We start from the raw sequence: 14,316 nt of genomic DNA, 5'->3' as shown, positions 1-14,316 counted from the left end.
GCTGTCGCTGTGCGCGGGCGCGGCTCGCAGGTAGGCGCGCAGGGCATGTGTTGGTGCCGCGGGAGCCGGGACGGGACCGGTCTCTGGTGGGGGGTGGGTGGATGGATAAAGGCGGGGGGGCGGCAGGGGCCGCCCGGCCCGACTGGAAGCCGTGGAAGCCCGGAGCTGCCCGCGGCTGGTTGGAGGAGGTTCCCGGTCCTCGCTCGAGGAGCCGGGCCTGAGCCCCGGGCCGAGGGGGAGCTGCCAAGGCGTGCGGGGCGAGCCCCGAGGGGTAAAGCAGACAGTGGGGCAGGAAACATGACTACCTGTGGGGTTTATTGCCTCAGCTCCTGGAGCGATTCCTGCAGCCTGCCCTCCCTGCCGTGGGCTCCGTTATGCACGGCTTCCAGGTGGGCAGGATGGGCGAGGCGAGGCGAGGCGAGGTCTCCTCTTGGTACTCTTTGCACTGAGTCAGAATCACTGCAAGAGAAATTGGACAGAACACAATGGATTGAGGGATACGGCTGTAGCAACGGGGCTCTGCAGCAGGGTGTACGTGAAGCAAGGCCGGCAGTGTGCTCCTAGTAGCTTTATAAAGAGGTGTGTCGCTCCTACACGTTGTAGGACAGGTGAAAGAGGTACCAATGTACCGTCAAAAGGTTTTAAAATAGGGGATTACTTACTTTCTCCATAACGAACACTAGCTCTAAACGGACCCCAGAAAACCGGTATGAAAGGCTTGTAGTCAATTCTAGGCAGACTAGACAAATGAACATAATTGCTTTAATTTTGGTCTCTCAATTTTTCTAAAGGCCTACATTTGATAGGAAGCACTGAAATAGGAGAGTACATTGTCGTAAAGAGAATGGAACTGAATTTCAGCCTGAAATGGAAAAGATGGTTGCCTCGCATGGTCTTTTGAGAAATGATAGTCATGTGCTTACTGCACAAAGTGTACGGTTTTTGTCCTACTCCACAGCCTTTTTTAATTTCAAATTAGGATGGAGGAGTATTAGCAGATAGAAAATAAGAATCAGAATATTTTCTTTTCATAAGGCTCCTGCTGCTGTTGAAAATTAAGTGATTTATTTTCTGGTGCTAAATAAAGTGCACATCTATTTTCTTTTCCTAATTTACATTTACATTCCTTTTTTTGTACAGTCATTTTCATTCTTCTCATTGACTGTCTTTGTCTTACAGATTTTTCCATCAAAAAGAATGCAAGAAGGCTTTTTTATTTTCTTTATATAAAATTCTTTATATAAAGAATATAAAATATATAATTATTTATATAAATATAAAGAATATAAAACATAAATTTTTTTATATTCTTTATATAATATTCTTTATCTTTGGTTGCAGTTTGCCTTAGGACAATGAGGATACTTCCTTCTTAAGTAAAAATCAGTAGAATGGGGAATGGTTGCTGCACTTCATTAATTGTGATTTTTTTTTCTCAAATCATCATTTCAGTGTGCCCACATAATTGTTTCATGAAAGACAGTATTCTTGAGTGTGTCATAGTGACCTCCTAACTTTCAAAAGTTAAGGAGCTGGTCACAGAAATCTTGAATAGGTTCTGTTCCAGCTTCTATTTTTCCTGCGGGCACCTTAACATGAGATAAAAACAACCATTCTTAGCAAGTGTCAAGTATTATGTCTTACATTTAAAAAAATGATGTTAAGGTTTGATTCTTTTGGCCAAAGTAGGCAGCTTTGCAGAAGGAGGCTTTTTCCAATTATCTTTTTTTCCCATTCAGATTCAAAAGATTTAAAGATGTAGATTTAATGCAATAAAACACATGGAAAATAAACTGGCTAGATAATTAAACATAGGAATTTGTTTACTTTATGAGGATATTCTTATATATGAAAAAAATAAGAGAAGACACATTGATTTAAATAATTTTAGTGATCTAAAATTTTCTTGGATTCATGAATTCTGGGGCATTTATTTGGAAATCTTCAAAATCAGGTTTTGAGTATGGAAATCCATGTACATGACTGAGACAGGTACCCACATACTGTACTATGTACAGGTATCGATATAATGAAAGAAAGTGGAAAGGAACTCTGAACACTGTCATTTCTCTTACTGAGGAAGAAAACCAGCAAGAAACTGAGGCTGGGAAAAGGCAGAAGAAGGAATGACACTGGAGGGCAAAGAAATGGGAAGAACTTCCATAGTAATTATCCTATTTCATACTTACAACAATAATATATCTCTTTCTTTCATTGAAGTATCAGGTCCAACACCTCAGAAATGGCAAAGGCCAAACAAGACATTTGGGACATTTTTGCCTTTTCCTATGATCCATGGACTGCATAAACTCTCCTGTGTATTGCAGCAGCAATTTTTCCTGTGGTCAAAAGCAACAGCTACCACCTTTCTAACCACAGCAGGCTCCTGAAGAGCAGTTTTCTATTAGATGGAATTTACAGAACAAAATTATTTCCTGGACTGGGTGAGCAACAGCTCAAAGCTGTTGAGCTGGCAAGCATTTGTGGATTTTATTTGACCCATGAAGCACCAGTTAGATCATGCTAAAAATGTTGTTAATGTGTTTTGAGGACATACCTGTTCTGTCATTCTTGCTATAAAGCAAGAAATGCCTGGTTTGGAAAGATTTCTTTAGAATAGTTTGGGTTAGTTCAAAAGTCTAGCCTTTGTTCAGCAGGAGTCAGGATGAGGTACCTTAGAAAACATGTAAGATAATATGTACATTTAGTATTATCTTTTCAGAACAGTCTAGAAATTAGGGACTTCTAACAAAAAACTGTTTTTTTATATGATCTTGTATAAAAATCTGTCCAGTGATATTTTTTCATATTGAAACTCTCTCCTAAAACTCTCTAGCTGGTTATGTTGAAAGTTACAGGTTAAAAATTGATCCTTGTTCATTCTCTCCATCCACTTTATGATTGTTTAGATCTTAGAAGTACTTTCTCAGTACTTGTGCTTTATTCTGTGATTTTTTTTCCCCCTCCAAAGAATCCCAGTCTAGTTAGTATTTGTACTTTGAGTAGACTCCATTGCTCAATGCAGCTGATTGTTTCTAAGTCTTCATTATTTCTAAGTCATCATGACTAGGTAGAACAGAAAAAGGTTTTGGCAAGTGGGAGAACAGAAGACAAGAGAGTTTAACTGTTCAGACAATCAGAAATGCACGTAGTATGCATGTGCTTCATGTGTAGTGAATTTCTGTGTTTTGTTCTATTCCACCTCTACTAAGTCCTATAATTTCTTTCTTTGCAGCTGCTTCTTTGTTGATGTTTCTGTTGAACTGTTTTGTCTCCAGAATGATTAGATGTCTCACAACTCCTCCTGTGTATGTAAAGTCAGAAGTGTGTGACATTTATTAAGTCTGAAATTTACTTTGTTAGTGGTTTTAAACTTTTCTGTGTTGTGACATTCTTTTTCATCTCTTTGTGGCTGCCTTTAGTACACTGCATTGTCATGAGTAAATAATCATTAGTAATTTTTGTCACTTCATTAATCCCAGCTTTTTGTAGATGATGTATAAAGACATGAAAGAATACAGATCCCTGCATGGAACCTTCCAGGATTCCACAGGTCACATAGTTCCATTCAGAAAAATTTTAACAGCCTAATTTTTATAACCATTTACCTGCAAGAAGATCTACCTTCTCATCCCACAGCAACATAGTTTCTTTAGGACCTTTTGGTCAAAGATCTGTGGAAATAAAATAGATTATATTAACTGAACTATAGATTTCTGAGTCTGAATTTTTCTCTGTAGAGGAGACTTTTTCAATAAATGTTATCTGTGTTTAGATTAGAGAAGGTGGGATGAGGATGGCGGTGATTTTACTTGTTTCTGAGCAAAATATTACTGGGCACATGTGTTTTTCATACCATCTCTAACAGACACTTTTTATTTCTTTGGTGGAAAGTTAAATAAGCAAAGTTCTTTGCCATATTAATTGTGGTGGAACAATATTTCATATAACCCGTAACAAGCCTGCGAAGCACAGTATTACTAAATCACTTTTCACTTAAAAGCTGGAGAGGAAGGCAAACCTAATTTCCTTTCCTAATTTGTGGTGTTGAGCAGGCTGTTTGGGATTTTGCAAGCACTGAAATAAACATGGCATGTTCATAATGCACTGTCTTCCCAAGGAGATGGGAAGACTGATTTAAGATGGTAAGCAAGTAAGGTGGAGTAGGTCATCATCTGCTATGAAGACAGAGTTTTCCAACTACCTAGTGATGGCAAGGGAGCATTTCTCATTGCTTTGACTGTATGAGACAAGATTAGTGAGAAGTCAAAGCATATTTCCATGGAAGAGGCTGAACTGATTAGCACTGGGTATCAATCAGAGAAAGCATTTACAAACTCTCAGTATTTTTCTCTGTCTTGCAGTACCAGCTCTTTTTCAGATAAACAAGCGTTTTCACATGTGTTAGCTGATTGCATTCAACTACTGAGCTATCCTGGGAGTTTTTTGTTTGCACTAAACAGCCTACACTTGCTGTTTATGGCTGTCATGATGGAAATATGATATATGCTTATGCAGCAGCACCTGAGAGAGCTGTAGGACCTCAAATGCAATTTTTTTCCCCACTGTTTTCTTTCACAGTTCACCTGATATTAGAACCAAACAATAAGACAATCTCAATTAATGCCTTGTGCCTCAGACTCAGTATAGTACAATTACTGTCTGCATGCAAGTGTTGGTAACAATATTCTTTCCTGAGATCCTGCAAGCTACTTTGGTGGACGTTTGCTGTGACACACAATGGATACAGTTCACAGAAAGCTGTGAAACCTAAATTAGTAGTACTAGTAATTTGTGGTTTGGGTTTTGGGGTGTGTTGTTTTTTTTGTTTGTTTGTTTTGTGGGTTTTTTTGTTTGGTTTTTTTTGTTGTTTGTTTGGTTTTTGTTGTTGTTTTTTTGTTTTGTTTTGTTTTGTTGGTGTTTTTTTTGGTTTTTTTTTTTTTTTTTTTTTTTGTTTTGTTGTTGTTTTTTTGTTGTGTTTTTTTTGTTTTGTTTTTGTTTTTGTTTTTTTGTTGGCTTATTGGTTGTTGGGTTTTGTTCTGGTTTTTTTTTTCCCTAGAACTATGGATACCATAATTTTAGAGATCAGACACTGCAGAAACCATACTCTAGCATTTCTGTGTGTTCCACTGCAGTTTACTGTGTGGAAATCACCTCCTTGTATGAAAGCAAACCAGACCAGTTTCCAAATTCATTTTGTTTAAAGATTGTTGGAGGAGAAGGGGAGAAGAAATAAGTAAGTTGTATCATGTTTGAGTACACTGGTTCAGTTCCTACTTAGGGTCTGGGCTTTTTGTTAGCTGCCATGGAGCACCTTTTCAGTTAGTTTTCTGATGTTAATTCTATTGGAAAACCAGTAAATATTTTTTGTCAGATAGTAAGGTCATGAGCACTAAGGGTAACGAATCTATCAATAAAGATTTTTAAATGTTTGTATGACTGGTAGGTTTTTTTATCTTGCTCATTTAGACTGGAAGTGCTAAAAGTATAGTTAATGTTGACTGTGCAGTAAACTCAGTTGCAGAGAATTTCTTTTTTCTGAAAGGTGTGACAAATTTAAGGTTTAGTGTGAAAAGCTGCTAGATTTTCTATTTCTTCAAATGCAGCTTTAGAAATCAGTTTCTAATGGCAGTTAAGGAACTTTAAATTAGGAAGTACTAAACATGCTATCCTTTTCTACAGTAAGACACATCTGTGATAAACACAGTTATGACACAGAGCCAAATACTTTTCCAAGGAAAATGGCCCAGGAATTCGAGGCATGTATTCACTGTTCCCTATACTGTTAAGAGCCAAACAGATGAGAGGACTGAGAAGTGAAATGGAAAAAGGACTTAATATGTGTTTGTCTGGCAGGAAGAAGTGATGATTTGTATTGAAGGGTTATAGTTTCATTCCTTTGGCTTTGCTGAAATAATGTTGCCTTATGATTAACTTTGAGCCATTTAACTCTGCTGGTTCTGTCTTGGATTTTTTTTTTTTCATTCTTGTTTTACCTTGTGCTACCCTTCTCTTATTTTGGTTGATTTTGTAATTGCTTTACAATTAGATACATAGTCAGTTCTTGTCTAAAGTTGTGCATCAAAATGGAAAGTAATATGAAAGTATATTTTAAATTCAAGCAAAAACTAAGGAACTCTAAATAATACGAATATTTTAGCCTGTTAATTTTTTTATAAAGCCCATCCTGTGAAACAGACCAACTGTAATGTGCACTATATTAGATGCTGCTGAATTGAGATTTGGTTTTGAAATCCTTTTTAACTTCATTTAATTTTTTTTTAAATTCCATTTTATGTGAGGTTTGACTGTTAAAAACTTTACTTAAACCATGCCTATCTGCTGTCATTTGTATATATTTGGTAGCACTTGACTCTGACTTCCAGGGAAATGCTGATGTATAGCATGTTACTCAAGTACCAAATAGCATGTCCTGAGGCAAACTGTCAATTTTTATATTGCCTTAGTAGGGTGTCTGGTTTTTTGTTTTGTTTTTCATTTTGATGAGGCCGCTAGGTGGAGTTAGAACATTGAGCCCCTGTGGGTATTGATTTGCAGGTATCTAGTGGGTGCAGTTTTCAGATACACAGTGCTGCTTTCCAACATGCAGCACTGCTTCTCCTGCAACTTCAAAGACCAGGAAGTGTTGTTTAGCTAAGCTATGCAGTTTCAAAAAATAGAAACACCTAAATGTTTCTCTTGAATTTGAGCTCCAGCATTTTTCATACTGTATGTTACTGACTAAAAAAGTTGTTCATGGCATTAGTTGTGATTTGCAAATCTGCTCTTACTTATATCCGTAAGAATGTCCTCTAAAGGTATACATAAGTTCCAGCAAGAAAAACTTAATTGTATTTATTTGTATTAGAGTATTTAATAACTTGATGACTAAATTATCTGAATTTGCTCTCTCTCTCTCACGCACATACACAGCCCTCTGTCTTTCTCTCTTTTTAAAATCTTGGCTCTCACTTCACTTTCTGAGGCTGTTATTCTCTTTTGTCAGGAGAGAATATAGTTTTCCATCCTGCATGAATCCAATATACCCTGATTTTTGTGTGGCTACAAGGAACTGTCAAATGTACTTGCAAGTACAAAAATTGGTCTGTATGTATTTTTTCCCAGAAATATATTAGTTCATTTACTTCACTCTGTAAAATTATACTTGTCATGGTAACTAATACTGTTTAGGTGAAGATTAATTTGAAAACTGAAAGTGCCATTAAAGAGTCTTCGATGGAATTAAAACTATCAATTTATAATCAGACTTAAATGAGACAGCAGGTTTAAATCTTGACTGTATTATATAGTGATTCTCAGTAGTAGGAGCATGTTGGCTTTTGTCTGTATTTTCTAAAGCTGGTGCTACGCCTCCCTGCTGCTTCTTCACAGATTATGGCTTTCTTGTTTTATTTTAGTAGTGTTAATAGAACATGCCAGCAAAAGGCTGCTTGGCACATATTTAAGTCACAGAAAATGTTTATAAGCAAAACCAGGCTTACATTAATGTTAAATATATTTAAGACATTGCACGAGTTAAAAATCAAGTATGTAAATTCAATTGCATTGTTTGTCTTTGCAGTAGTTATGTGGGCCACTGTATTGCTGTAATGGAGTATTATAAAGGTTCTTCCCCTTTCTAAAATCAAATCAAATTTATATTTTCCAGAAGCAGCAAGTAATCAAATTGTGGATTTATTGGTGAAAGAAATTACCTGGCATTCTGCAATTATTGCAGTCTGCAACTTAGAAGCTTTGCTTTATTCTTTAAAATCCTTTTTTAGAAATAAGTACTAAGTTTTTAAGTAATTCAACACTTAAAATACCATTCTTACTGCTTTTGGTAGAAAATACCATTCTTACTGCTTTTGAGATTGGCAGATTAGCTGGTTTCGCAAATTATGTTTTTATCATAATTTGTGAAAACAGCTGCGTCTGTAATAATCTCTGTTATAACTGAAAGTCGAAATGAAACCTTGTGTGCCTTTCCTCCTGATGTTCTCCTAAATGGACGAAGCACTGCACAAATGCATAACATATTTCAGTCTGCCCTGTATGTCATTCCACTGACATTATTAGATGACATAGGACTCACCCCAGAAAAAAGCCAGTGCAAGTTGCCAATAGAGGCCAGTTAGATATTTACTATAAAAATGCAATATAAATAAAGTTATGTTAATTTTGAAGGACCACACACAAATGCAGGGTCTGGAAGGGCATTTGGGGTGATCAAATCTAGTCCCATGCTACCTTAGGTAAGCAAGTAACCTAATACATTTTGTAAGCCGGTCAAGCACCATGTTATAAATAGAGATGTTTTTACTTGCTGGGACTTACTGGACATGTATTTCAGAGTCTCACTGCCCTGATGCTTACAAATGTCTGTTGCAATTTTAGCTTTCATGTATTTCCTGACCAATTTATTCTAATTGGTTCTTATGCCTGTATTGCCTCTTAGCATCAAGAGCTCTTTTTATTTTAGGACATTTAAATGGTATGCTTAATGACAGCAATTATCTTGAGACTCTCTTTGCTAGACTAAATTTATGCTTTCATATGTGTTTCTGGCAGTAGTGAAAGTTTAGGTTGCTACTGACACTTTTTACTTTACTGACACTTTGTTTGGGCTAACACAGCTGTTTTGAAGTCACTCATGAAAAGGGTTATGAGACTGATTACCTGGTAAAAAGCTGTCACCCCTGGATGGTTTCGGTCCACTTTATTTTTCACCTATATGCTGTCCTGAATATTTTCTAAGTATGACTCTAGCAACAGTTGTGCTGATGCCATTGATCGAGTGAGGTACAGGGGCAGAAATGAGCAACGGAGGGAGCACCACTGACAGAAATGTCTTAAGGCAATACTGTTGCTGGATGTGAGCCTTATGCTTAACCCAGGCTTGTTCAGATTCCTCTATGTTCTGCACTATGCCAGAGAAAGCTGAATGTGTGAGCTGAAACAGTTTGAACCAAACTGTTCAAGCATTAGCAACAGCCTATGCAAGGCAACATCCTTTTATCTAATTTAAACTGCATCAACTTCTGATTGCTCAGTGCAAGCAGTATATGGCTATTCTGTAAAGTTGGTGCTATTTACCAAAAGCAAGCCTAAAATAATATTTGTACCTGCTTGGTTCAGTGTTTGAAGACAACTCTTTGCTGTTGCATCTGGTTCTTAGAATTATTAATAGAACTTATATTCCAGTTATATATCTGGGAAGTTAAAGGTTCCCTCAATGATAAAATTGATAAAATTTAATATTTTTTCTCTAATAGCATGTCAAATGTAACTGCAGAGTATTTTTGAGCTTCATATTATTTTAGTTATACTCTTCTTTTATTTTTCTTTACAGTCTATTTACAATTTTTGGTCTTGGCATTGTTTCTTTGTTTTTTTTTTTTTTTTGAGCAAAGTTATTAAAATATTGCAGTCTGATACATGGAGTTTTGGGAATTTATTTATTTATAGATATAGATAAATAATTCAAAACACTAAGCCATGAAAGAAATGGCCAAGATTTCACCTGTGCATATATATTTACTTGCACAGTTTTCTATTAAGCTGATGTCAGTTTGTTTCTTAGTGCAGTCTGAGTGACTGGTAGCAAGGTCGCAACACATCTGTAAATGATTATTTGGAGAATTATGTATAGCAACTGATTTTACATGAAATGTTATGTAACAGTTTTTGAAGGCCTAGCATCTCATTTGGTCAACTAGAAAAACATTCTGATTTGTACTGCCTTTTTTGGTCTACATAAATGACTACGTCTTCTTATCAGAAGCAAACAAGGTATCAGCATTTCAAAACTGCACAGTTCTGTGTTTTCGTGTTTCTAACAGGTAGTCAACAAGTTCCTGATATTTATGCCAATAATTTATGCAGCTCTCAAATTTATAGATATATGTCTTAATTAAACTAACCAATATACTAAGAAAATCAGGTGGCATCTTTCTTAGTATTTAAAAATAGTATTCTCTGGTAATCTGAGACCCTACATTCCAGTTCATTAACTCTGTCCAACTTTAATTATAAATAAATCTTGTTGCACAGGCTGAAATTGATGTAATATGATGGTGTTGTGACTGTTTTAGTGTTTGTTTCAGATGGTATGCAATCAGTCAGAGGCAGGGCTGTATTGTCTAAATTTCTAGGTGAGGACACTGAAAGACTGAAAGCAATAGGTTCTCTTTAAAAAGAATATCTGCCTAGTATCCTTCACTTCAGCATACCTTTTGTTGCTCAGGCTGTTGTTTTCCTTTGACTCCAGTTTACATTTATTTTGACTTCAGTTTGTAGTCTTTCTTATCTTCTTGGGTGTGGGTGCTGTGGGGTAGAGTTCAGAGCTGTGAACCTATTTCTGAGGAGCTTCCCTTTACCTCCCAAGAGGTTTTACCAGACCTGTGCTAGCAATGTGTGAAAAACTAGATACAGGGCAGTCCACTGAGAATCTGTTTGTGACTTAATGAAGTACTGTTGTTTAATGGATTTGTAGATTCAGGGTAGACTTCAGTAGATTTTGGGGATGGGAAACTAATGCATTCCAAGAATGTTATTACTTAAGCTTTTGCTTTTGTGATAGCAGCTTCATTAATCCTAAACTTCTGTCTGAAATTCAAAGTTTCAGTAGTCCAGTGGAGAAGTGACTAAAGCCCTAGCACTAGAACTCAATTGATATCAGAGAAAAATAACAGAGGTGGAACAAATGTTCTTTATTCACACTTCATTTTCAAAGTGAAATGGTCAATATTCTGGACACAGATGTTTCTGTAGGCCACTAAAGGGAAAAGTAAACAACTTACCTGCATTGAAATGGAAAGATCTGAAGAATCTGTGGTAATAAGGAAAATAAAGTTTCAACATAAAGCTAGGTAGAAATGTTGTATTTTGTTTTTGTCTTGCATCAAATAATTTTGATTAGGCTATTTCTGGAGAAATTCTATTATAGAATTGGAAGACTTTTGACAAAAAGGTTTGCCTTCCTTCAAAAGAAAGACATGCGTGCAGCCCTTTTCAGTTTGTTGGCATTTCACTCTTCTGCTTTGTTATTCCTTCAGGCTAAAATTTGCTGTCTTTTATGCATGCTCCCAGCATTGTAGGCCCAAACCTCTCTGTGCACTTTTGCACATACCAGAGAGATTTTACAATAAAATCAGTACAGGTACAATGGCTAGTGTTAAGAGAAAAGGTTACTCTATGTAAAACAGTGTGAAGTAAACATCCCTATATTAGCAAGATTTCTGTGTATTTCTTTAGTTATTGTTGAAAATTTTAAGTTGTCATTACTACCATAACAACATATGATTTTTATTTTTTTAGTTATATGGCTGAAATAGGAGGACAAATAGTAAGTCTCTGGCAGCCAGGGATCCTCCTATGATAGGAAACACTGTAGCAAGTTTGACTACTTGAATGCAAGCTTAATTTTAAAGAAGCTGAAATACAATTGATAGATTATAAATACATAAATCATAGTAAAGGAATGTACCTCTTCTGGTAAAAGAGCGAAACTGCCTATTTAAAATCCAACACAACTGAATAATAAATAAATTTGCAAATGAGTAACAACTAGAAGGTTTCCTCCCATACTGATTTTGTGGCAGACATCCTGTATAAATATAAAATTATTTGCTATTATGAATACAATCAAGTGATGCTTAAGTGTTATTATGTGCAACTTTGCAGTTCTTGTTGTTTGTCATCTATAAATCACTATGTGGGTTTTATTCCTTACTTCAAAAATGTTAGTACTGTCTATTTCTGTAGAGTTCCAGTAACTGCAATGCTGTTTTCCTTAGAAGGTTGAGTCATAATTTAATCTGTATGGTTTTATCAATACCAATTTTTTTGTCCCTGTTTGCACTTAGTCCTACTCTAAATGAAAAAGGTAGAAGACAGATTTATTTAAAAATTAGACTTAATTGATAAAGATAACAGCTCTAAAAAGGACTGTGTTCCTTCTTCTAAAAATATTCTGATGCTGGTTTTTTAATGTTTACTATAGACAATCTCTTGAACTGGAATCTTGCTATGTAAAAATCATTTTTATACTTTCAGGTCCATTGGGCCACAGCTCGTGTTGAGAATGACATTAGGAGCAGAAATTACTAGCCAGCTCAAGGCTTCTTCATATATAGCATCAGGACGAAACCTTTTGAGATGGGACCTGTCACCAGAGGAAATTAGAACAAGAACAGAAGAACTTATTAGGAGGACAAAACATGTATATGACAGCATCGGGATGCTTGAAATTGGAGAAGTAACACATGAAAATACCGTACGAGCTTTGGCAGATATAGAAGTGGAATATGCAGGTTAGTGTGTGTTTTCTGTATTTCTTTGCATAAGGCATTCCATCTGCACATAAGGAAACACTGAGAAAAAATACTTGGTTGTTGATTCCAGTTTTGATCCCTGCTCTTCTTGTGTGGAATGTGTAGAGGCCTCTCAAGAGTCCATAATCTTTCAGGACCTCCCAGAGACCTGCATTAGTCACCTTTTTTGGTTTTGCATGTGAAGCTCCATGCAGTTACATTTCCAACCGTGTGCAGCTGCCAGCGGACACTGCAGCAGTGTAGGCTGCAGCATCTGTGATATGCATAGTGCATTACACGTAGTAAGCAGTGTTCTTTCAGACACTGCAGAATCTGACACAAGCAAGTTAAATGGAGTAATGGAAACGTTGATAAGCTGCTAGGGAAGAAAATGTGATGATGAGGAAGTTTTGAATGTGCTATTGGAAGACGACTTCTTTACTTGCTCACGTTTAAATTGTGGCCTGTGAAGTCTTGAAGAATCTGGGGAGAGATTGGTCATGCAGTCACATCTAGATTGCTCTGAATGAATTATCAAGCCATACCAATATGTGGGTGGGGTTTAATGGTCAAACACGAGTCATTCAGTTAATTTGTTAATAATTGTCAGAGGAGACAGGTAAAATACAAACTGCATATTGGGTGCCTTTGTTGAGAAATACCTTTCATATGGTGGCTGCATTATTTATAAAACAGCCAGCTTGGCTTGGAGCAAAATGTTTGACTAGCAAAAAAGCACAGCTGGCATCTTAAATGATTATACTGTAATATTAGTCTGGATTTCACATTACTTTAAATTGCACATCCAGTGAATTGGCTGGAATTTATTCTGGAATACTCAGAAGGACAGTAATCTTAATTCAAAAAGCCTGCTGCCAGCTTCAGTTTTAGTTGTACCAATATATCAATTTGGTATAACTTTTGTAAATCTTTTCACCACAAAGATTTACAGAAGGAAAATCTGTGTTTGACTCAGAAAACAGTGGTGATCAGCTTTTCAGCACAGCTACCAAGACTTGATGGAAGATGTACATTTTTCACTACATACGATTGCAATAGTGGGTCACATTTAAGCTTTTAATGCTAATCTTCAAAGCTGTATGTGAAATTATCATGACCTGCTATGAAACAGCCCATGGCTTATGAGAGGGATGTATTACCACCGCAAAATTTCCATAAGAAACTTGGAATTTAAGGCCTATGTGTCCCTTTCACATAAAGACCTACCCCAGTAACTACAACTCATTATCCAAAGAGACAGAGATGACAATAGACCTTAAATTACACTTGGAAGTTGCTAAAACTCAGTTTATAATTTTGAAACATCTTTGCATAAGGGCAGGAGGTGAAGGGGCAAGTTTCCTATGGACTTCAAGAATAATCACATGCCCATGGTTGCATTTCTGAATCTGTCTCGGAGCTTGATAAAATGACTGCACATCATATAAAGTTGCAAAGCTTTAAATCAGCCTAGTATGTTGTTACTCTAAAATACACTTTTGGAAAGGTAGATAGTAGAGACATTGTAATTTGATTTTTAATTAAGCAAAATCATTTATATTTTAGGATTTCTATTCAATGTCATTGTAAGAGGTAATATTCCTTTAATAGCAAAGATTTACTTAATCTCAAAAGTATATTCTAAAAAAGTAGTATTACTCAGCTTCCAACCTCTAGAAGTTCAGAATGCACAGACAGCATCTTCCCTGTTTGCCGTGTTGTTTCTCCTTAAACACAGAAGAGTGCAGTACATGGGGATTTGACACTGTTCTCGTAACAATGTAAAAATAACTTCAGGACAGATGGGCATATTTGAAAGATTCAGAGCTTCTCACTTTAAGTGCTAACATGGAAGCATCTGTGCCAGCTATGAAACGTCAGTCTTCACTTACATGACTTTTGGAAGGTGATGCATTTCTAATGTATTTATATACCATTCAGCTGATTTTGTAGAAGATGATGAGATAATTAGGCTTGGGGTTTAGAAATCTTCTGTAAAATA

At 36.3% G+C, this 14,316-nt stretch overlaps 1 protein-coding gene across 2 annotated transcripts in view; it reads left to right on the top strand.

The window, feature by feature from the left end:
• Positions 1-2,106: 2,106 nt before the first annotated feature.
• The window catches only part of NLN (neurolysin), a 34,378-nt gene continuing 22,168 nt past the window's right edge, over positions 2,107-14,316 (top strand). For both annotated transcript variants that reach the window (XM_053932793.1, XM_053932792.1), the window contains exons 1-2: positions 2,107-2,165; positions 12,058-12,314. In XM_053932793.1, the coding sequence (XP_053788768.1) occupies positions 12,086-12,314 (229 nt within the window). In that variant the 5' untranslated portion in view covers positions 2,107-2,165; positions 12,058-12,085. The remainder of the gene's footprint in view (positions 2,166-12,057; positions 12,315-14,316) is intronic.

The sequence above is a fragment of the Vidua chalybeata genome, chromosome Z (assembly GCF_026979565.1).
Source record: "Vidua chalybeata isolate OUT-0048 chromosome Z, bVidCha1 merged haplotype, whole genome shotgun sequence".
NCBI lineage: Eukaryota > Metazoa > Chordata > Aves > Passeriformes > Viduidae > Vidua > Vidua chalybeata.
This window is presented reverse-complemented; position numbering and strand designations above follow the sequence as displayed.